The sequence below is a fragment of the Macaca thibetana genome, chromosome 7 (genome assembly GCF_024542745.1).
Source record: "Macaca thibetana thibetana isolate TM-01 chromosome 7, ASM2454274v1, whole genome shotgun sequence".
In the NCBI taxonomy this organism is placed as follows: Eukaryota; Metazoa; Chordata; class Mammalia; order Primates; family Cercopithecidae; genus Macaca; species Macaca thibetana.
In genome coordinates this window covers 44,925,156-44,950,553 of record NC_065584.1, presented here as the reverse complement: position 1 = coordinate 44,950,553, position 25,398 = coordinate 44,925,156, and the positions used below count along the sequence as shown (strand labels likewise).

General features: G+C 36.1%; 1 protein-coding gene across 1 annotated transcript in view; it reads right to left on the bottom strand.

Annotated features, from left to right (window-relative positions):
- KCNH5 (potassium voltage-gated channel subfamily H member 5) overlaps positions 1-25,398 on the bottom strand; it is a 344,305-nt gene that overhangs the window by 141,186 nt on the left and 177,721 nt on the right. The window contains exon 8 of the mRNA XM_050795870.1: positions 12,192-12,391. Coding sequence (XP_050651827.1) covers positions 12,192-12,391 — 200 coding nt within the window. The remainder of the gene's footprint in view (positions 1-12,191; positions 12,392-25,398) is intronic.

The window sequence follows — 25,398 nt, the reverse complement described above, 5'->3', positions numbered from 1 at the left end:
TCCCTTGTCCTCTGACTCTTGGTCTGCACTTTTCCAGGTGGCCCACACCTGAAGATCAAGTGTCTCTTTGTGTAACCACAAAATAGTGTCAGCAGGTCAAAGAAAGTAAAAATGTACTTGTTCAGTCCTACCAGACTGTGATTCCTGCGTGGAGGGACTGCCTCATATTCACCACTGTCATTCCAGAGACTGGAACAATGTCTTGAATGTAAGCAGGGCTTAATGGACATTTACTATTAAATACTAAAACGGGGAACTGTATCTTTAAAGTAAATATCAGCACATACATCAATATCTCTACCTAAATATTTGTGAATTCTTGGTTAAACTTCTTGTCAGGCCTCAGCTTTCGTCATAAAAGAATTTTACCTCCTTTTACAATTTTCCATTTTTTCCTGTAAGCATGAAATATTTCATTACAAAGTTAATAAGCCATCATTAAATCAAATTCCTCTAACAGAAAACTTAAGTGATGATGAAGCATTAATCCTTAATAGTAAAAATGATTTGAAGTTTGAGGTTTGGAGTTTTGTTTGCTTCCCTGTTATATGGAAGGACAGCACTCAAGTGTATTGAGAATGGCTGAATAAATGAATCACTTCTGATCATACTGTCTTCTGTGATTTATCAAATTATATGAATCAGTAAAAACATTGTAAAATTATGTGACAGTTGATTTTACTACTTTACCAAGCACTCTGAAACCAAATAATAACTACCAGATTAAACAAGTGAAGTCTCTATGGATGTAATGACATTTCAAATTGTGTTATTAGACAAGAGGGATCTTAATTGAAACAGTTGGATGTAACACTGGGAGTTGGGCTGGATTGTTTCTCTTTTAACAGTGACTGGTTTTCCCTAGGCAGGCTGCTTCCCATTAACTTCTCATTTATTATCAAGATGAAGTTTGATACAAGGGTTACAATATTAAACTATTGATTTAAATTATATCTTCTGACTTTTTCCTTGGCACCAAATATCACTAATAATTCTCACTAACTCTTTCTAAACATGCCTTTAATTTTCAACCTTAGAAATCTTGGAAAAGATCATGAAGCATATATATTCTGAGACTAGGTCTGATGGGTCATCCAGCTGGAATACAGGAACTAGACTAGAAGACATGTTAACTAGAACACGAGACTCCTTATTGCTGTGCAGTGTTTTATTCATCATATTCCAACTGTACTACCTCTGATTCATACTCACACTGTGGAATCCTTTGGTTTTCATGCTGGTTTCTAGGAGTGGAACCTCTAACCCTGCATTAGATGATCTAGGTCCAAGATCTCTAATTGTTTCTCATGAGCCCATCATTCCTCATCTAAGCAACCTGAACATGTTTTCAAACGGTCTCTGCTGCATGGTTTAATGCTGAGATTAGGACAATACAATTTCAGTCAAAAGCTAATGGGATTTATCTGGGGTGTATAGAGGATGATGATGAGTGGGAAGAGTAAGGAAAGTTTATTTAGAAGAATAAACACATTAAAAAGAGCCATAATTAAGGTGTGATGACACTTGTCTACCAAATACTGATATTCAACAAGGAACAGAGTGACTAAGAACATTGCCTTTACAGTGCAGACATAGTACAAAATCCAAGTTCCCCTATGTGTGATTTAAGGCACGTTACTTAACCTCTTACGGCCCAGTGTCTATATCAGTAAATGGGAATAATTGTAGTATATATGTGTTGGAAAGAGTAAACATTAAACATACTAAGATTATTGGCCTTCTAGATTCACAAAGATTAAAAGAAAATTAATACCTAGTACTGACAATGTTGTTCTGAAAAAAGACATATGTAAACTAATGTTGGTTGTAGCTCATTTGATATTTTATAAGAAATAAGCTACAAAAATAAAAACCAAAAAATGTACATAACCTTGGACTTGGCATCCCTTATTCTCAGTGTTTATCTTAATGTACTCATTAGACATCTTAAATATTCAATAATAGGTGGATGATGTAATACAGACCTAAAATAGACTACAAATGTTATTATATTGTATACTTATAACATAAATAGATGTTCTCAAAATCATATAGATAAATGTGGCACAATATACTTCCGTAAGTCGTAGCATTATGCATGACATCATATTTTCTTTTTCTAGCTCTTTTTTCTAATTTTATGTAACAGTCATGTATTCTGCTAAACAAGCAATTTTGAAAACAAAATGGTTATATAAATATTAACACTTATTCATAATAAATAAAAGATTCTGACATTTCTTTATCCTTGAGAGAAGTAGTAGTAGGAGTAAAGCTATACTCTGATCTGAATATATTCTGATATTTACCCTGCAGACTCCCCTGTGCCATCTGTGCTGTCACAATACATATGAGTTAAGTCTGTGGATAATGCCCTCAAAGGCAGCAGACCCACATATTTACTTAGCATTATTCTAAACAAATATGTGACGATTAGTTCAATCATATTTGGGTACCAATATGTCCCTGGATCAATTTATGTGCTGTTATTGGTATTAGAGTAATATTTTAAACCATCATGACTATTCAGTGGAAATCATTCTATTATTTACATGGAATGCACAGGCTATTTAGTATTATTAATTTCTTTAATGAATGAGTTATTAGTAGTTAGCAGATTAACTAGGTCTTTGAATTTCCTCCTTTCATTTGTTTTCTACCTTCAGACCAGTTATTTGGCTATTAACACACAGGTAATTTGAATGTCATTATAAAATAGGTGAAAAATTTCAGCTTCTAACAATCTTTCATGTTCAAATTCTATTGTTTTTTCTATTACTTTCCTTGACTCTCATCTTCACAACTTAAATTCACTCTCTCCTTTTTTAAAATCTGACATGGCTTCCTGTATTGCATTTCAAGCACCATCACAATACAAAATCATATGTTTACCAGGGTAATTACTGAAGATTTTTCTCCCCCATTAGACTCTGAACAACCTAACAGCAGGGATTATGTTTATTTCTGTTTATCACTCTATAGCAAGGACTACAAACCCTCTAATACCATAGTTTCCTTTGATATGAATGCAAATTCTAAAAATGGCTATGTCCATATTTTTAAATTCTCCCATTATATGGATCCTTCACAAATTTATATATGCCATCTCTCAGAGATGTCCCAGTATAAACTAGGGACATAATGACTTCCTCAAGGAAGTATAAGGTATAGAGAAATGAGGAAGGTTGCTAACGTGAGAAAAGAAGAGAATGCCTCCCGAATGTCTTACGAAAGAAGTCAAGAACCATAAAAAGCAAAGCTGAGAGGAAGCCATCAGGTTGCACAGCCACGCAGCCCTCTCCTTGACTCCAGATCCATGACCAGGAGGGGACATGGAGCAGCACCCCAGGCAGCTGGCAATGAACAAGATGAATCTCCTTCTTTCTTTCTTTCTTTCTTTTTTTTTTTTTGTGATGGAGTCTCGCTCTGTAGCCAGGCTGGAGTGCAGTGGTGCAATTTTGGCTCACTGCAAGCTCCGCTTCCTGGGTTCAAGTGATTCTCCTGTCTCAGCCTCCTGAGTAGCTGGGATTACAAGCACATGCCGCCACATCCAGCTAATTTTTGTATTTTTAGTAGAGACAGGGTTTCACCATGTCGTCCAGGATGGTCTCGATCTCCTGACCTCATGATCCACTCACCTCAACCTCCCCAAGTGCTGGGATTACAGGTGTAAGCCACCGCACCCTGCTGAACCTCTTTCTTACATAACAATTTTTCCTTTTCTTTTAATCTGTTCACTATATTTTTCTACACCCTGTCGCTGCCTTCTGCTGTACCAGACAATGATGCCCATGGTTATTTGGCACTACTAGTAAAGGAACTAAAAGTGGGTTTTCAGTACTGAATATAAATGATATAAATGAATACAAAATCAAAAGCAATCAGCCTGAGCCAAAAGACAGGCATCTTTTAGTTGTTACCATTAAAAAAATCAAGAAAGAGACGGGAGAGTGGGTGGAGAGGAGAAAGCTACAAAGCACTGGATGAGAAATGAGAAATAACAAACACAGTCAAATAATAATAACAACAGAAATCAAAGAAATTGAAACATTGTTTCTTAAAAGTTGAGTTTATAAAATTCAAATCTGCATAATTCTACTTTTACCTTAAACACTGAAAAAGTCTCAGAAGCATTATGGTCTCATTTAAAAATAAGTGTATCAAAAGCCATTACTGCAGATTTACGGCAGTGGGAGTTTGAAAACAGATCAATCAAGGCAGCTCAGAACAAAATAATAGGTTGGATACAAACACCTACTCATACTATAACACTGTCTGCAGCATGTGGAGTCATTCATGATTTAATTTTTCCCCAAAGTCTAAAATATATTTCTGTTCAATGTGTATATATAGAAATATGCCATCCATCCAAATTACTCCACAATTGATGTTCTATTTTCATCTATACTTAAATAAAACAGCGCCTACTGAATACCAAGCAAAAACTAAGATTTAAAATGGTGCCAGGCATAATGCAGTGCCTGTAGTTTATAATCTGTAAAGGATGAAATGTATTATAACCACAATAGACCAAATTATCTGCTACCTCTTATTATTTCCTACCTTGTGCAAGCACCGTGTGGGCATTTTTCAACCTCCAGCCAACTAAGTAATGTGGCCGGTGGTGTCTCCATTACAGATGTATGGAGACAAAAGTATGGAACCTGATCCTCACGGTCTAGATGAAGTAGGGTACTGAGCAAGTTATCCATGGACCTCTGTAAACAATCCTACCTTCTCATTTCTGGACTATGGCTATCAAATGATTCCTTTGGTCCTTCCTCAGAAGCTAGTATCAGAGTGATGAGAAAATGAAATATAAATTAGCCACACTATTGCACTGAATTTCAACAAGATACAAGAAAAGAATGTGCTTAATATTATCCCCAAAGATAGGTTTGAATCACATAACACAGCTTAAGATTTGACACATGAGAAGTTTACTAATAATTATATTAGCTGCAAATAATATAAAGCTTGCAATAGAACCTTCTTAAACTACACTAAAAGCCAGTTTTAGCATATAGAAAACTAATACATACATATATATACGTTTATAGAAAACTAATATATATGTTTGGGTGTTCCAAATTACCATTACAAAAAATTATACTTAAAGTTTTCAATAAGCCACTGGCTGTTATTTTACTTAACTTCTGATACACGAAATGAAAAAACTGAGGTTTCAGGTAAAGTCTACTTTCTCAGACAGTATGTGTAGGTCAGCCAGAAAAGAAAAATGTCAATAATAATTCTGAATGCTTACTTTGTATTATATCACTCCGTAACAACTGAGAAACACATGTAGATGTAACAATAGTTAAGTTTTCTGATTATGTTTTGGTACCGATGGAAAAATTATAGTTTTCATATATTTGTTGCATAATGTTTTCAAATAACAAGCTGAAGAATAGTTTCTTATAATGATATGCCAGTTTCTTATAATAGTTTCTTAATAGCGTCTCTTGCTCAACAAGCAGGTAACTTAAAGACTACAGGGAAAACTGCTCCTGTTGTCCCACACTGGCCTGGCGTAGCCCCTCTGTTAGACATTCTGAGTCCTCCTAACTTTTTAAGGTAGTATCGCCTTGGAAAAGTTCTTTCATTTCATATGTAAAACCACAGTACTTAGCTGTCTTAATAAAAAGTTGTTGGAAAATGTTTAGTGAATTATTATAGATATTTATGCTATAATTATTTTTATATAAAATCCCTTACATACATACATGTAAATTGTAAATGAGATGTAATATATAATAGTACTCCAAATCATTCAGACACAATCATATAATCTTACTGTCAGGAACTATAAGTTCATTTAGTAGTATGTTCTACATATGTGCCTAAATCTTTTACTGGCAGACTGTGAATTTCCTCCTGAAACAAATCATTCCATTTGTTAAAATGCCAAATACTTCAAGTTACCTGTCATATCTCTCCCAAGTCTTTTCTTGGCTAAACTAAATATTCATATTTCTTTTAACTACCCATCATATAACAAAATTCCAAGAACTTTATGCCATCATGCTTATATTCTGATAAGTGTGCTGCTTATAGGATGGCATTTCTTTTAAAATATCCAGCAGAAGTTGAACACAATATCTGAACACAATCTATGATCTGATTAAAATGGGCTCTATTGGCATGATCATTATCTTTCTTGATTCAAAGGCTAGATTACTTTTAGTGCATCTTAAGACCAATTCAGTTTTATTTTATTATATTCACATGGATATATTTACATGGCTTTTTTTTTTTTTTTTTTTTTTTTTTTTTGACAGAGTCTCTCTCTGTTGCCCAGGCTGGAGTGCAGTGGGGTGATCTCAGCTCACTGTAGCCTCCGCCTCCCAGGTTCAAGTGATTCTCCTGCCTCAGCCTCCTGAGTAGCTGGGACTACAGGCGCTCACCACCATGCCTGGCTAGTTTTTTGTATTTTTAGTAGAGACGGGGTTTCACCATGTTGGCCAGGATGCTCCCTATCTCCTCACCTCGTTATCAGCCCACCTCGGCCTCCCAAAGTGCTGGGATTACAGGCATGAGCCACCGCGCCCGGCCCCTACATGGCTTTTAAATACAGAACATTTATCGGTGGAGTTTTCTTACAAGACTAGTGCCTTTGCTTTTGGCTTCAACTATGATACATATCATCACGGGAACCTCTTGAAGTATTTTAATATCGAACCAAGAAAATGATGACATGTATGAAAATATAATCCATTTTTCATATCTAGTAATATGATGAAATATTTAAACATCATTTCCCAAATTAAAAAAACATACAAAATTAAACTGTAAAAAGGAAATTACTTTGACTTGTAGAAAAAAAATTATTGCTTACTGTATTTGAAAGCAAAGTGCTTGTCTGATAGATTTGGTTAAAAGATAATAAAAAATTTTAAAACGTTCAAAATTTCAATTTGTTTAAATTCTAAAGGCATACTCCTACCCGATTTTTTTGTGTAATTCTGCTGGGACATTTCATATAATAGCATCTTCCTACTGATACCTTATGTTTATTATAAAACACATGAAACAAAAATGAAGACCAAAGAGCTTTTTCTGATATTTTTCAAGCTACGTGTTAGAGAAAAAAGTAAGATATTGGAAAAGACAAAAGGTAAGGTTTTAGACCTTTCATTCTATGAAACAAGCTGAAAACAAATCCAGTATAATGGGAGATATGTGGTCTACACATTGTTTTACAAGTCTTATTTTTTTTCACATGGTCCAAAAAGCTGAAAATAAAGTCCCCAGCCATTTATTTCCCAGTAAAGTCATTTCAAACTGCAGGGTCGAATTTTTTGAGCTTTAACCATCATCCTTTCTATTTTTCCCCATAATCTCCTCTTCCCCTTTTAAATCCTCACTTATTCCACCCATTTCTTTTTCCTTCATGTACACAGAATATTAGCAAGCAGCAAAGCCCAGAGGATGGATTTGGCTATTAAATTTAAAAAGAATCTAAAACAACTGTACTAATGAGCAGTCAATAACGTATTTTCAACTAAATAAAATTGAACTAGGCACTGTTCTATATTTAAAAATATTGCCTAAAGCAAACTTTCATGACAGAAATGCTGCAATCTCCATGTCAGTACAGATTTTAATGCCACAATTATATTCGAGAAAGCATTATTCACATAAGGCATGTTAAGACAGAATTAAATCACAGTGATTAATTTGCTTATGGGTTAAAGCTGAATTCAAAAATCTATAAAACTAAATATGTGGAAATGATAGAAGGAAATCTTAGTCATTGGGGCAAAGGTTTTTTCTCTAATTAGCTTCAACGAATCATTAAATTTCTTTGTACAAGCAATTGAAAAAATATACAGCTATTTTAAAACTAACCAGAGAAAAGAAGAATTAAAACAAAGACATTTGGCTTCAAATATTATATTTCCTTTTAAAGTATATATTCATAGTTAAATTTGATAACCTCTATTTAAAATATTTGAAAAAAATTTATCAATAAAATATAAAATAAGAAACATATAGTCATAAAATGTATTTGCCTTACGGAGGAACAGGAAGTCTACTAGAGGTCTCTAACATTAAATACTGGATAATTGTTAAAATTCAGATACTGTTTATTAAAGCTACATCCAAAAGTACATACATAATTCTAAGATGGTGACTGCAATTATGGAATTTATATTATTATTGTCATCAACCTTTCATTTTATTTTTCCTACACTTATATTTTAACAGGTTTAGTCAATTTAACTCATAATCAAAAGTCTATGGCATAGAAAAATAGATAATTGATGATTGATAGAAATACAGATAAGTAGATACACACACACATACAAAGAAAGTTTTGTTACAAAAGCCATATGTGCTCACTCGCTGCTCTTTTGAGAACAGACTATACGAGGGACAAAGGTGGAAGCACAGGCCAGTTAGTTGGTACCAGAAAAATCCAGGGAAGACATGATGATGACGTGGACCAGGTGATAGCAATGGAGGTGGTGAGAATCGGAGGTAGAGCCAAAAGGATTCAGCAGAGGTTTAAATGTGGGAGATTTTGTCTTAAGCAACTGAAAGGTAGTGTTTCCATTAATTTCACTGGGAAAGAATGTCTGTGAAACAGGTTTTTAGGAGATGATTGGAAGTTTGATTTTGGACAACTTCACTGGACATGAGTAGGCAGTTGGAGGGGAGAGTCTATAGTTCAGGGAATCGAGTCCAAGGTAAGTATGAACATTGGGTGGTGCTGGTTTAAAGTTATGAGACTGCAGGATATCATGAAAGGATGGAATACAGACAGAAAAGGGACGAGGCACAAGGACTGAGCTCTAAAATACCACCAAATTTTAAATATTATCTTATTCAAATTCCTTTCAAGAAATGTGCTACCAATTTACACACCTCCCAGAATTATACAATAATGCCAGTCACCAGCCTTTGCTAAGACTGGGCATCATCTTTGTCCATTTGTCATATTAAAAATGTTTCTATGTCTTTTTGCTTGTTGTTTTTTAAGTTTTAACTCTTTGTTCCAAGTGAAAATAAGCCTTTTTTATGTTTATTAGTAATTTGCATTCTGTCTTCCATAAATTACGTATGTCCTCAGATCATTTTTCTCTCCAAGTATTCTAATTCTTATTAATTTATAAATCACTTTACATATTAAGGTAATTAACATTTCACTTGCAAAATTTGTTGCAAATGCTTTATGTCATTTTCATTTTCATAGTTTTCTAGTGTGAAAGATTTTACACTTTTTAGTAAAATCTATTTGTCAGTTACCTTGCTATATATTCCATTACTTTCATATGTACAAAGATAAATATATTCACATATTTTCTTCTAATAGTTTATAGTTTCTTGTTTTTTGCATTTAATTTTCAGTTCTTCTGATATTTATGTTAGGTCATGAGTGAAGACCCTTATAAATATTTTCTTAGATTTTTAGTTCATTTTATAATGATATTAAGTAATGTGTCCATTCCATCTTTACAATTCATTCTGTAACTTCTGTTCAGTTCTTCTCCCTAGTGGTATCTAGTTCTGAGACATCTATTCCCTCTCTTTTCTTTGGTTACTAATTCTTTTGTCTATGCTTCAAGTCTTTATTATTGTATTGTATTATTGTATTGTATCTTTATTATTGTATTTTAAAATTATTTTTATGTATACTATTTTATATATATAATGTATGTTATACATATATAATCTATATATATATTTATATTTATATATGTCTAATTTATTTGTTAAATAGCTGAATGCCTAACAGGCATAGGAGTCTTCTGCTCTAGTTGTCAGGTTCTTTACAAAACCAGAGAGCTGAATGTCAGTTTTTGTTTTCCTGACATTTAGTATAGCATATGGTGTGTAATCTAAGGATCATTTTTAAATTCAGTCTCTTCAGTGATGCAGTACTAGAAATCCCTACACCCCCTTTCTAAGCCCAGAATTTGGCAGATGTCTTTCCTTCCTTCTCCTTCCTTCAGTGCCGTTAACCTAGAACTTATGTGTCTGGGTGGGGATTTTCTTAATAGACTGGGATAAATCAATACAGGCATAGAGTATGTTTCATACATGAACAAGGAAACTTTTATATTTGTCACAATTATTTAAATATGCTTCTCCTATTCGTCAAAAGCAACTTTAAGGATTCCTCACTCAGTTAAAAGCCACATCCATGATTTTTTCTTATCCAAGTGCTAACCAATTTTGATATCTTAAAATATCCCCTTAAAAAATCTTTTCATTGAAATTAAATTTTTATTTCACTTTTAGTATTAGTCTCCCCGTATTTGTTCTATTACTCCATTTTCCTTGGATACTTTGCTAATCAGAAGTACCTTTCTTTAACTGCAAATGAGCAAGTAAACAAAAAAAGATATTTAAGGCAGTACATGGTAGGTACCTAGAAATTTTTCCCTGCCACATGGCATGTGCACTTTGAGAGACATTGCATGCCAGTGCAATAGACCCTAACTCCATCATGAATCAGACAGTTAAGCATGTCCTCAAGGGGAGGCTTGAAGACAATCTGGTCAGCTCCATTCATGAATAATTCAGTATTCAGGAATATAGAGAGCAAGGACTCAAAACTCTGCCATGTACTAGATTTGTGCCAGAGGCCCTGGCTCAGACACTTTTCGAATATGTAAAAGGACATTATTCTATCATTTACTGATTTTTTATTAGTTACTATATGGCTCTATTGCATTTTCTGGAAAGGAAAATTTCTTGCTGAGATAGTGATTGACGAGGCTGGTGGTTGTCTCTTGATCTGTTTCATTTAATGTGGACTTCAATGGACACCCTGCTTTTGATGACTTAAATTCTGTTACCGTCACCTTCACCCAAGGAAGATTCTGTTTCTTCTTTGGATACTCTCTCTACTAGCCATATATTGGCTCAGATATCCATTAATCGAATTCCATAAAAATGCAGTTTGCTTTCTTCCTTCTGTGTTCATGCATACCACTTTTAAGGGGCCATTTAACTGGAAAACTTATACTATATCTTGTAAAATATCGAAAGAGGAGTAAATCTCACCCCCTTTCACAATTCCTCCACATAGCTGCCCCCTAATATCTCACCTGCACTCCCTCTGAAGGCTTCTCTCCCTCAACTCCAATGTTCCTCATCCATTCCCTACACCTCCACTCAACCATCTATTCCTAACAACACCTGCCCTGGCTTAAAAAAAATTACATGTTGCTTCATGAAATTCTCCTAACTAAACATCTACTTTTCTCATTTGCTTTTTCCCTCTGACAGTGAAAGATGCTTTTTGAGTGAGTCTTAAAGAAAAACCGTAAGTCAACCTCATGAGGTTAAAAGAACAAAAAAAATTGTGGCAAATGGCCAGGAAGGTATTATGCCATCTAATTATCACATGTCAAAAATCAGTACTTAAAAAGAATAGTCTCCACTGATGCCTATAAAGTGAAATAGCTCAAGACTGGTTTCCTCTAAAACTCTGTGTGCAAGCTTTATTTTTCATCTTCTGTATTTGATGTGAATCAGCTGGGTGTAGGAAGTGAGGATTTTTTAAAATTTGCTTTTATTTATTTTAAGGAGGATCTTGAGTGCTTCTTTGCCCCAAATATGAGATAGATGAAAAAAATTAAAATCAGCTCCATGAAAAGGCAAGGAAGAGATTAGAGATATCAGATGATTGGAGAGGGAGACATCTATTTTATAGATGTGTGTAAGGCAAACCGGAAAATAAAGAATTACAAGTTCTTTATAAAACATATGAGATGGGAGAAATTTAAGTGAAGGACAGCATAGAAGGCACATACATTTTTAATTTATAGCCAGGAAGTCTCTTTCTAATTTTTAAATGAGCAAAAAAGGCAAAGGGGAAATCAAGAATAAATTCTAGCAGGAAAAATGGCAGCACTCTGAGTTTTAGAGGAATGCAACAAATTACTGTGAGAGATAATAAGAGTGTTTTAGGGAAATGGAATAATGAGTTATTTTCAGGAACTGAATTTTCTAAATTGAATGTGATGACTGGTACTAATTGATGATTAATGGTTCGGTGCTTTGCACCCTCTAAGCACTCAATAAATATGATTGATTGACTGATATGTCACTTCCAAATACAGAATAACAGTTATGAAGCAATTATACAAGCAATACGTGAGTGGAAAAGCTTAATGCATCTGAAGATCCTACTAAAATAGAAACTAAACAATAATAATAATAATAATAACCCATACCTTTTCTGTGTCAATGCCTTTTGACATGGACCATGTTGAGACAATATAATCCATGACTCGCTCACTAAGGCCTTTTGGGACCTGATAGAGTTTTAGGAAGTCCCGTACATTATTCAGCATCTCATGGTATCGGTTGGTGTTGGCATACATTTGCTGGAAAATTGTTGTAACATTTCCAAAAATAGTTGCATAAAGAAGAGCTGAAAGAGAAGAAATGATAAAAATAAAACAAACATCTCACGTGAAAAAAATATGAATATTTGCTAATCAATGAATAATTTGACAGAGACATCCTTATAAACTTGTAGGGGTGAATGCACGTTCAACTCTGAGAAGATTGCCTGACACTTGGTATTCCCTCAGAAAACATTACCTTCAGTAGGAGAAACATGACTTTATGAGCATGCACGACTCTAGTCAATATGACAAAACATAAGAGTCATCACAGTGTTTTCTGAGAATCAGATGATCCAAAGTTATAATTTTGCCTAAGAAATCCTATTTGTTAGTAGATTAAAGTTATCCTCCACTTTGTCCTCCTGAATGAAGCCTAATCAATTTAAATTTTTCAGAGATTGATGATCCAGTTTAGAAACATATGCTCTTTCTCATTACCTGCTCCTTCCAGCTTTTGGAATACCTCCCTGGTTATAAATATTTTTGACAGAACATCAGAAATTTAGGGAGTGGAGAGAAATTAATGTGCTTCATGTTTAGAAGGTTGTAAAGATAAAGAGATTTGGAGATTTTAGCTAAAATAAAACTTTGGCAATGCTGAGAAATTCCAGTTATTAAATTCATATAATTATTCCAGTGATTTTTTTATTCCATCATTTTAATTAAATATAAAGTTAGCCCACTGATGACTGTCATTCATCTATGGGGGACTACGGGTGGTATAGGGTAATAGGGTATTTCAAAGCCCCGACTGCTCCCTCCTCAATCCATAATTCACCAACTCTTCTTTCTCCAGATGTAGTCAGGCTATTAATGCTGACAGGATCCTACAAAAGCTTATTTAGAGTAGAGTTCAGCCTAAACTCAACAAACTTCCGATCTTCACGAGCACACTACCTGCAACCTGCCCTGCCCCTCTGGTTTCACTCCCTTGTTAACTGGAAGCTTCTTTGAAAAGGGGGCAGTATTTTATTCACCTTAATGTTCAGTACACAGGCATTCCATAAGCATTTCACAAATAAGTAGACTCACAGGCAATGATAATTTCCATCCTACATCCTCCAAGCATTTGAAAAATGACTCTAAACAAAATATAGACTGTTTCACTTTGCAGTTTCATCAGACAAATCCCATTTGATGGAAGTGGTAAAAAATCAAGCTAGTGAAGCAACTTAAGATCTTTAATATACTGCTTTTAGAAAATTATTTTTTTTCAAGAAGAGCTGTTCTCCTCTGAGTGTAACAAATTATAATTTCACAACCGAAACCTATTATTTTATAAAAATTTCATCAGTTTTTCTGCTATTATTTGACGCCAGTGCAGGACAATTTTTTAAGACCGATCATATTTTGTTAGACCTGAGTAGGAGGAATAGAGTGTCGACATTTCCCAACTGAGTCTTTATACCTTTGAATATTCATATTGAAAAACAAAAAATTATCCTTTTGTCAGTCTTTCAATGTCTTGTGTGCATATATTTATTTTAATACTTTGAAATAAATGTGTTTATCTTTAATGTATCAATTTTCCATGTTGAAATGAAGAATTTACTAGGATTGTGGATATAGTATCCTGAGATCTTGATTCTATAAAGAATTATTAAGTTTATTAAAAGATATAGAGTTTTCTTTCCTAAAAAAAAAAAAAAAAACTAAACTAAAGGTAATCACAGACTTAACATCTCTATTCCACCGTTGTTGCTCTTAAGAAAAACAAACAGAAATAAGGTTAACAAATTAATGACAGCAGAATCATCTAACAAATACGGAATTTTACATTTTCAGAAAAGAGAAATAAGAAAAATTTACATTTTTAAAATAATGAGTATTTTAGGGGTTAATGAAATAATGCTGCAATTATGATTTTTAGTAGTGCTCAGCTATCATAAATTGTCAATAAATGTCACAGAACTACCTATTATTTTAACATGTTTAACTTGTTTGGCTCTCTAAGATGCTTGAGATATGCTACATTTGCCAAATGTCTTATTACTGCCTTCTAGTTTAACAAATTACTATGCATTTCATCTTTTAGGGTACATTAAATGTATATATAAAATATATTCTGCTCATATAAAAAGTTTAAGATAAAATATGAAGAACCTGCTAATGTATTAAAAGTTTGCAGCACTAACAAATGAAGAATTATCAACATCCTATTAAGTTTGGCATATTATAAAAGTATCCACTTTTTGGTTCATTTTTCATTTTCATTATTTTATGAACACATAATAATTATACATATTTATGAGGTATAATGATAGCTTGATACAAGCATATAATGTATAATGATCAAATCATGGTAATTGGTTATCATTTCTTTGTGTCAGGAACATTCCAATTCCACTCTTCTAGTTCTTCTGTAATTTACAATCAGTTATTATTCCCACAGTTGCCCTATTGTGCTGCTGAACACTGGATCTCGCTTGTATTTTTGTACCCATTCACCAACTGCTCTTTACCCCTCACTGCCTCTCATTTTCATGTGAATGTAGTGTCCCTGCATCGCATAAGACTAAACAAGATAATAATTTAAAGAGATGCAATTATACGTTTACATTTTTGTAATTTTATTTTGAAATAATTTTAGACTCAAAAGAAGTTGCAGAAATAGTGCAGAAAGCTTGCATTACCCACATGCAGCTTCTCACAAGGATGACATCCTACACAATTACAGTAATATAGCAAAACCAGGAAACTAAGAATGGCACAGTACAATTAACCAAACTAGAGAGGTTGTTTTTTGTTTGTTTGTTTGTTTGTTTGTTTTTGCCAGTTTTTCTTTTTTTCGTATGCACTTGTTTCTTCGGTGTATAGTTTTATAAAATTTTATCACATATATAGATCCATGTCATTTACATATATTTTTTAAAAGAGAAATCACTTCTTTCTTATGAATATCTTCAATCTTGAGTATGGAATGCATTTCAAAAGAGATAGTGTGACAGCATGTATGATACTCCAGCAAGCAGGAACAGCGCTGCCCACTGCACCTGCGTTCCAGAACAAATGGGCATTTCTTTAATGACAGAGGCCTTGGAGCATGACACACAATAATAAGGGAAACTGATCTCAGTAGAAGCTCCCTCTAAACTGTCAACTCTCAAAATAATACCTCCCTCCCATATTACAGACACACCTATCTTCTTGGACGTCTAATCATTATTTGGATCTAACACATCCGAAAAGGAACTCAGTCTACAGCACCCTCTCTCCAACAGCCAAATGTACTTTTCACCTCTGCAAACAGCAAAGCCATACCTGGTTGCTCAGATCAAAAATCTCAAAGTTATTCTTCAATCCATTCTTTGATTCATCTCCTATATCTGATCCATCAACAATTCCTGTTCGCTCTACCTTCAACATATAGCTCCAATTCAATCACTTCTCACTGTCTCTACCAGCGTTCTTGCAGTCTCTACGAGTGTGTGTCTTTGGACCAATTACTAAACCTCTGTTGGCCTCTATGTCCTCACTTAGAACTTTAAAATTACACTGGAATCTTCACAAAAGGGTTGTGTTAAATGAGATAATGCATATAAAACAGTATTTAAAAAGAGTCTGGTAGGGACTAAGTATCCACGAAATGCTATTCATCATCATCACCACAAAAATCATTTCCCAAAAAAAAAGAAATAATCATATATAATATGATCTTGGCCACATATAATCATAGCACTGCCTCTTCCACTGACCATCACTCCTGTCAGTCTTCTCTTCATTCCCTCTGCTTCAGTATATATCTTCTTGTTGCTAATCAAACAACCTAAACTAATTAATTCTTCAGGGCCCCTTTACTAGCTCTTCCTCGAAAACTCTTCTCCATGATCCTCACTTGGTTTGTTTCCTCTCCTCATTCAGGTCTCTGATCAAAACCTGACTCATTGGCTGGGTGCAGTGGCTCATGCCTGTAATCCCAGCACTTTGGGAGGCCAAGGCAGGAGGATCACAAGGGCGGGAGTTCGATACCAGCCTCACCAACATGGTAAAACCCCGTCTCTACTAAAAATACAAAAATTAGCCAGGCATGGTAGCCCGCGCCTGATATCCCAGCTACTTAGGAGGCTGAGGCAGGAGAATCGCTTGAACCTGGAAGGCAGAAGTTGTAGTGAGCCAAGATCACACCACTGCACTCCAGCCTGAGTGACAGAGCAAGACTCTATCTCGGAAAAAAAAAAAAACCCTCACTCATCACTGAGGCCTTCCCTGACCATGCTGTCTAAACATCCTCTTCCCCCACTATCACTATCTACCTCCTTACCATGCTTTATCATTCCTTATTTTATCACTACTTTAACTTACTTTCTTTCTTTCTTTCTTTCTTTCTCTTTCTTTCTTTCTTTCTTTCTTTCTTTCTTTCTTTCTTTCTTTCTTTATTATCCATCTTTTCCCCTAGGAATGCAAATTCCAAGAGGGCAGGTGTGGGCCTGATCCTTTTGGCTCACTGCTGTATTTTCCCAATATAGACCAGTTCCTAGAACACGGCAAGTGTTCAAATATTTTTTTCCAGTAAATTCACACACCGAAAACTAAGAAACAGTTTTTCAGAAACATTTTATTTTCATATCAAAATCTTACTATCAGTGTTACAAACATATAGAAGGAATATACACTGTTAAGGCAGGTAGGGGAATGAAACATTTAAAGGCTAAGGTTATTCATGTCCTAACCATATTAAGGTAAAAATAAATTGGAAGTCCCATTGTCATTCATTGAACATGAATTCCCATGGTCTGGCCAGTTTTGTAGAGACCCTTTACATTATTTTACCTTTTGAATGGAGATATCATATAGTCAATCCATGTACTTTACTATTAATAGTAATAATTAGGTTAATTTGTGACAATTTCATAAGGGTTTTTTTACATGCTCTCCTGCAGACTTATAGACTTAAGATAACCGCTAATTGTGAAAGCTAATCATACTTAAGGTCTTAGTAAATCTGGCATATAAACCAGCAAATGCCTTATATAAAAAGTCTTATATTTTTCTTATTCACCACAAAGGGATTATTTTGAAGATAATTATGACACATAAAAGATGGAATATAGACCTTGCCTCTCAATGGAAGGGGTCACAAATTCTTTGAGAACTCTTCCATTGAGAGGCAAGGTCTATATTCTGATCCCTTGAATGTAGGCATACCCTATGACTGTTAGACCACTGGAATATTGTGACCATGATTTTGTGCCAATGTCTAGTCCCAGAGGCCTTACAAAACTAGAAACTTGTAATTCCTCACTATTGAAACACCTGCTCTTGGAATCTAGTTTTCATGCTGTGAGGAAGCCCGAGCATTTTTCTGGAGAGGCCCACATAGACAGGAATAAAGACCCCTAGCCAATAGCCTTGCTTGAACTCCCAGCTAAGCACCAGCCGTAGCTGAGCAATTTACAATATTGATATTAGTCTACATTTCTGGTTAACACTTAAGACTACGTAAGTGGTTCAACCACTCCTTTTTTTCTTTTTATATTCATAATATTTAATAATGTTACTTAAGAAATAAAACAAAACATTTCATCAGTCTGTGATTGTATGTGCAGGATACAGCTTGAGAACATCAGCCTACTGGCCATGTGGCTGAGTCAACTAAGTAGAGTTTTCAGGACCATTGAAGCCATCCTAGCTGATACTACATGAAGCTGAAATAAGTCATACCCTCATAGCCCTGTGCAAATTGCAGATTCATGAATAAATTAAATGATTATTCATTTCTTAAGCCACTAAGTGTGATTAGTTATGTAACCATGATCAATTTAGCGTTAATAGCACAGTGATTCTCAAATTGGGCAGGGGTCCTAGAGGAGGAGGGTAGTGAGTCCTTTATGACACACATCACAGCCCAAGAGAATATTCTGAAAAACAATTTTTAATATATAATATAGCTTTATATTTTAAAATGGAAAAAATGCCTTCTATTTTTATAGTATGAATATTGAAGACATGAAAGAATACACCATATTATCAAAAAGAGACAGGTTGAAAGATTGAACAATGTTATAACTCATCACAGACATCACTATTCATTCAAGCATTATTGAATTTAGTAGATATTTATTGGACACCTATTATATGCCAGCCACTATACCAGCCACTGGGAACACAATGATAAAAAAGACAGACATAATCCCCACCCTCAAGTAGTATCCACTACTCCCTATAGAAAACTATTAGTCCTTAATTCTCCCAAATTATATTCTTTGAAAGAAGATGAATCTTTTTCTTTTTATGGTTTATAAAAAGTCATATAGCCAACCTAAGCATATAAACAATATAGTTTATTTCTCAGGGTTAAACAATTTGTAGAGTCAAACAAAAATCACGTTAAGTCAATTAACGGTAACCTGGCCTTCACTCTTATGAATTGCTCATGATAAGAGATCAAATAGTGATATTCAGATCTCTGAAAAAATGTTCTCCAGTCATTTCATTTGCTCATTAGGTCAAGCTGCATCTCTCCATCTCCTTATTAATAATCTTTCCTTCTTAGATACTACATTTTGTGTCTGTCCATAATGATAACCAATACTAACTTTTCCTAATTATCTTCCTTTTATAAATCTTGCCAAGTGACTATTGGCCTTAGACTGAGCAGTTTAAACTACTGATATGATAATGCATTTCCAGTAATGCTTAAGGCCTCAGAGATGGTCCAACCATCATTTTCTATTTCTATTTCTATTCACTAAAGTTCACCTTTAATAATGACATTTAAGATGTGGAAGGAAAATGTTCCAGCAATCTGTGATCATCTGTGTAGCACACAGCTTGTTAAAACATTTGAAATGGCTCCGGTTGGCCTTAGCACAAAGTGAAGAAGCTGATCTTCAGAAACTTCGAGTTTCCAATTTGCTTTCCTTCCATCTCTCTCGTAATGGCTCCTGGCTTCAATGGATGCTCTTTTGCAGTGACCCATATATGTAGGCACCCTCTATGCATCCGCTATGAGCCAGGCAATTTCTATTTTCCAATCTTCACTTAATCTACATCCCATTCCATCTAGTATCTGGGCTGTGCCAATTATTTTGTTAGAAACTGGTCTCATCAATAACTTTAAGTGTTAAATATTGAAAACTATTTGACGCATTTTTCCCTCTAAGAAATGCTGGAATTTTGAAAGGGAAATTCCAAATAATACTGTGAGTTGACTGAATCACTATTTGAATGAACTGTCAACTAGTAAAATTAGTTAGGACACAGCAGGATCACTTTTAGAACTTATCAAATTTTAGTATAATATTGGATAGATGTCACCTAGCTTAGAGCTGATCCTGTGATTACCATAACTGACTTTGCCAAAATAGCCTCAATAATTACATGGCAATGATTATTGATATTATTTCCTATATGCCCTAAACAATCACTTAACTTTAGAAAGTTAATCACAAACCTGCATTAATCAATTACTAATGTAACAAGGATGGAAGAAATGGAGAGAGGAAGAGGAATGAAGGGAAAGATGTGGGAAGATTGTTCACTTGAAAAAATTATAAGAAATTAACATAAAAGTAAAAACAAAGACTCAAAGTATTAAGAGGGCTTGATCTCCCCTTTATCCTTCTATGATAGTTATTCTCTTTTAAGCTAAATGTATTAGTCAGGGTTCTCTAGAGGGACAGAACTAATAGGATGTATCTTGACTTAATCTTAATATATAATCTTAATCTTAATATATAAAGGGGAGTTTATTAATTGTTAACTCACATAATCACAAGGTCCCACAACAGGCCATCTGCAAACTGAGGAGAAAGAAGAGCCAACCCAAGTCCCAAAACTGAAGAACTTGGAGTCTGATGTTCAATAGCAGGAAGCATCCATCATGGGAGAAAGATGCAGGCTGGGAGGCTAGGCCAGTCTAATCTTTTTATGGTTTTCTGCCTGTTTTATATTCTAGCTGCACTGGCAGTTGAGTAGATGGTGCCCACCCAGATTAAGGGTGGGTCTACCCTTTCCAGCCCACTGACTCAAATGTTAAACTCCTTTGGCAACACCTTCGCAGACACACCCAGGATCAATACTTTGTATCCTTCAGTCTAATCAAGGTGACACTCATTATTACCCATAACAAGTCCACCCCTTGTCAACTTGAACCCATACACATCTCCTGAGATCATCATCTTCAAATAAAGACAATAATAGGGTCATAATTACAACTAACATAATACAACTATCTTTCGTACAACCAGAAACACATCAATACCCAACCCAAATACTATTACATAAAGTTAATAATACTTAAATGCTGATATGAAATCAACATGATAAAGAAAAAAAAGGATTGCCAAGACAATCCTAACCCAAAAGAACAAAGCTGGAGGCATCACACTACCTGACTTCAAACTATACTATAAGGCTACAGTAACCAAAACAGCATGGTACTGGTACCAAAACAGAGATACAGACCAATGGAACAGAACAGAGCCCTCAGAAATAATACCACACATCTACAGTCATCTGATCTTTGACAAACCTGACAAAAACAAGAAATGGAGAAAGGATTCCCTATTTAATAAATGGTGCTGGGAAAATTGGCTAGCCATAAGCAGAAAGCTGAAACTGGATCCTTTCCTTACTCCTTACATGAAAATTAATTCAAGATGGATTAGAGACTTAAACGTTAGACCTAAAACTATAAAATCCCTAGAAGAAAACCTAGGTAATACCATTCAGGACACAGGCATGGGCAAGGACTTCATGTCTAAAACACCAAAAGCAACGGCAACAAAAGCCAAAATTGACAAATGGGATGTAATTAAACTAAAGAGCTTCTGCACAGCAAAAGAAACTACCATCAGAGTAAACAGGCAACCTACAGAATGGGAGAAAATTTTTGCAATCTACTCATCTGACAAAGGGCTAATATCCAGAATCTACAAAGAACTCAATCAAATTTACAAGAAAAAAAAACAAACAACCCCATCAAAAAGTGGGTGAAAGATATGAACAGACACTTCTCAAAAGAAGACATTCAAACAGCCAACAGACACAGGAAAAAATGCTCATCACCACTCGCCATCAGAGAAATGCAAATCTAAACCACAATGAGATACCATCTCACACCAGTTAGAACGGCAATCATTAAAAAATCAGGAAACAACAGGTGCTGGAGAGGATGTGGAGAAATAGGAACACTTTTACACTGTTGGTGGGACTGTAAACTAGTTCAAACATTCTGGAAAACAGTGTGACAATTCCTCAAGGATCTAAAACTAGAAATACCATTTGACCCAGCCATCCCATTATTGGGTATATACCCAAAGGATTATAAATCATGCTGCTATAAAGACACATGCACACGTATGTTTATTGCAGCACTATTCACAATAGCAAGGAATCAATAGCAATAGCAATAGCAAGGAATCAACCCAAATGTCCATCAGTGACAGACTGGATTAAGAAAATGTGGCATATATACACCATGGAATACTATGCAGCCATTAAAAAGGATGAGTTTGTGTCCTTTGTAAGGACGTGGATACAGCTGGAAACCATCATTCTCAGCAAACTATTGCAAGAACAGAAAACCAAACACCGCATGTTCTCACTCATAGGTGGGAAATGAACAATGAGATCACTTGGTCACAGGAAGGGGAATATCACACACCAGGGCCTATTGTGGGGAAGGTGGGGCAGGGAGGGATAGCATTAGGAGATATACCTAATGTAAATGACGAGTTAATGGGTGCAGCACACCAACATGGCACATGCATACATATGTAACAAAATGTTGTGCACAAGTACCCTAGAACTTAAAGTTATAATAATAAAAAAAAATTTTTTTAAAGAAAAAAGGAAAAAAAAGGAAATAAAATGAAGATATTTTCTTAGTACAAGTATATATGTGCACAAACATGTTTTTAACAAAAGAAGGAAGAAATACTGATGACAATTACATTCCTCGTTTCTGCAACTGGTCACATGGTAGTAGCTGGCATTGATGACTACCTTCTACTACCCATTCTGTATTCCCTTTGCCTTCAGCAAGCACTTCAGCAGGTCATGTATTTTTTACGGGTGGAGTGACCCAACCCTGCATTCCTGAAGGGTCTGGGTCATTTGTAGTCCTGCCTGGATTGGGTTGTTTTAGTTTCCCATTGACCTTAACCACAGGGCATGGTAATACTAAGAGACACCCTAATGGATCTCCTGTATTCCATGCATACTCTTCCTTACCTCCACTGGGGAGTAGTAAGCTAATTTCATCTTGAAGGTGTGGCTCAATCACCCCAGCCAACACTGTATCTACCTTCTTAGCCTGTTGACTTAAAGGTAGGAAGAGCCCAAAGTGTCCAGGTGGCAATCTTAACTTCCAGTTTAATGGAATCTTTGTTGTGTCTCCTGGTTCCTCCCTCTGGAACTAAGACCTCTAGGTCAGCAGAACGTAATATCACAGGAACAGGAAGTGAAAATTTTGCTAGAGGATCACTAGGAGTGATGGTGAGTGATGCCACTTCCACTTCCACCCCTTAATTACTAGACCCATGAATCTTGGCTATGGGAGGAAGTACCATATATTGGATGCTGATTCAGAGCATACGGGGCCTTCTAGAGAACTCTGGCCAACACCTGCAAAGTATTGTCACCTAGTTGGCATTGTAATTCTGACTTCAAAAGACTATTCCACCATTCTATCAATCCAGCTGCTTCAGGATGATGGGGAACATGGTAAGACCAGTGAATTCCATGAACATGAACCCACTGCCACACTTCTTTAGCTGTCGAGTGAGTGCCTTGGTCCGAGGCAATGCTATATGGAACACCATGATAGTGGATAAGGCATTCCATGAGTCCATGAATGGTATCCTTGGCAGAAGCATTGCATGCAGGATAGGCAAACCCATAACCAGTAAATATCTATTCCAGTGAGGACAAACCTCTGCCCTTTCCATGATGGAAGAGGTCCAGTATAATCAACCTGCCACCAGATAGCAGGCTGATCACCCAGAGTAATGGTGCCATATTGAGGGCTCAGTGTTGGTCTCTGTTGCTGGCAAATTGGGCAGTCAGCAGTGGCCATAGCCAGGTCAGCCTTGGTGAGTGGAAGTCCATGTTGCTGAGCCCATGCGTAACCTCCATCCCTGCCACTGTGGCCACTTTGTTCATGGGCCCATTGGGCAATGACAGGGGTGGCTGGGGAAAGAGGCCAAGTGGTGTCCACAAAAAGTCATCCTATCCACTTGATTATTCAAGTGTTCTTCTGCTGAGGTCACCTGTTTGTGAGCACTCACATGAGATACAAATATCTTCACAGCTTTTGACCACTGAAAGAAGTCCATCCATATACCTCTTCCCCAAATTTCTTGGTCACCAATTTTCCAAAGATGCTTCTTCCAAATCCCTGACCATCCAGCCAAACCACTGGCTACAGCCCATGAATCAGTATATAATTGCACATCTGGCCATTTCCCCTTTCAAGCAAAGTGCACAACCAGGTGCACTGCTTGAAGTTCTGCCCACTGGGAAGATTTCCCTTCACTGCTGTCCTTCAGGGAGGTCCTAGAAAGGGGCTGTAGTGCTGCAGTGGTCCACTTTCGGGTGATACCTGCATATCATGCAGAACCATTGTGAATCAGGCCCTAGTCTTCTCTTCCTCTGTCAACTGATCATAGGGAACTTCCCATGAGGCCATTGGTGCAGGCTGCGGGAGAGAGGGCAGGGTGGCAGGAGTGGAGACCATGGGGATTTGAGCAACTTCCTCATGTAACTTACTTATGCCTTCAAGACCTGCTCAAGTCGGATCACATATATATCACTTCCATTTGATGAGGGAATGCTGCTGTGCATGACCCACTCTATGGCCAGATGGGTCAGACAGCACCCACTTCATGATAGGGAGTTCAGGTTGCATAGTGACTTGATGACCCATAGTCAAATGTTCAGTTCCCCCCAAAGCCCAAAACAGGCCAAGAGCTATCTCTCAAAAGGAGAGCAGTTATCTGCAGAAGACAGCAGGGCCTTGCTCCAAAATCCTAGAGGCCTCCACTGTGATTCACCTATGGGGGCCTGCCCAAGGCTCCAAACAGCATCCCTATCTGCCACTGACACCTCAGGCACTATTGGATCTGCTGGGTCACTAAGTAAATTCATTTTCTTTGTTCTCTCTAATCCAGCAAAACTCATTTAGCTTCTAATAAAATTAGTACACTTGCCTTGCTTACACAGCTACATACGCTTTTTGTAACTTTGATAAAAGCTAGCTGAGCAAATATAGAAAAATCCCTCTGAAATAGGAATATAGGTGTTCAGTGAATACTGAACTCACCATTTCAGACTCATTTATTATGGATAAAACAATAGTTCCTAAATGTAGCAACTGTCAGGCCACCATAGACAACCACAGAGTAAAACTCTATGTTATCTTTAGAAGCTCCCAGCTGCCTCTTAGTGCCCATCTCTTCCCAACTTCTTGCTTGCCTACCACCACTCTAAGCCCCCTTGTCACAGGACCTACCCCATTGCTTAAGGCCTCACGCCCTCCTAGTTGGTGCAGTAGCCCATCTAATACAAAGGCTAACTTAGTCACTAAAAGATTCCCTGGAGGGGAGCTGTCTTAGGCACTGAGCCACATCTCAAATTAGTGGAATGCTATCTGTGCCAGCCTGGGAACACTGGTCACTTCTCCATGTTTCTCAGAAGTTTTAAACCCAGCCTGGAAAGAAGCAGAGGAAGGAGGAAAATGAGGGAGGGTTTACAAGGAGCATAGCCAGAGACTGCTGATGATGCACAGCCACTCAGAGGTTCCCAGAAGGAAGATGAAATCCTTTTTGTGACACGATTTTTCAAAATCTATGGTTACAAAGACTAAAACTTCAGCTGAATACAAATGACTAAGGAGAAATCAGATAGGTTTGTATTAAGAGATGCAAAGCTGGACAAGGGTCAGCACAAACACACAACTTTATGTTCTCAAGGAGCAGAACATCAACTTGGAAAAGATAGTAGGACTGACTTATTTTGCCACTGAAATTTTTGTTTGCTTTTATTTTCTATCTCTAAAACTTGACTTTTTTCTTTTTCTTTTCTTTTC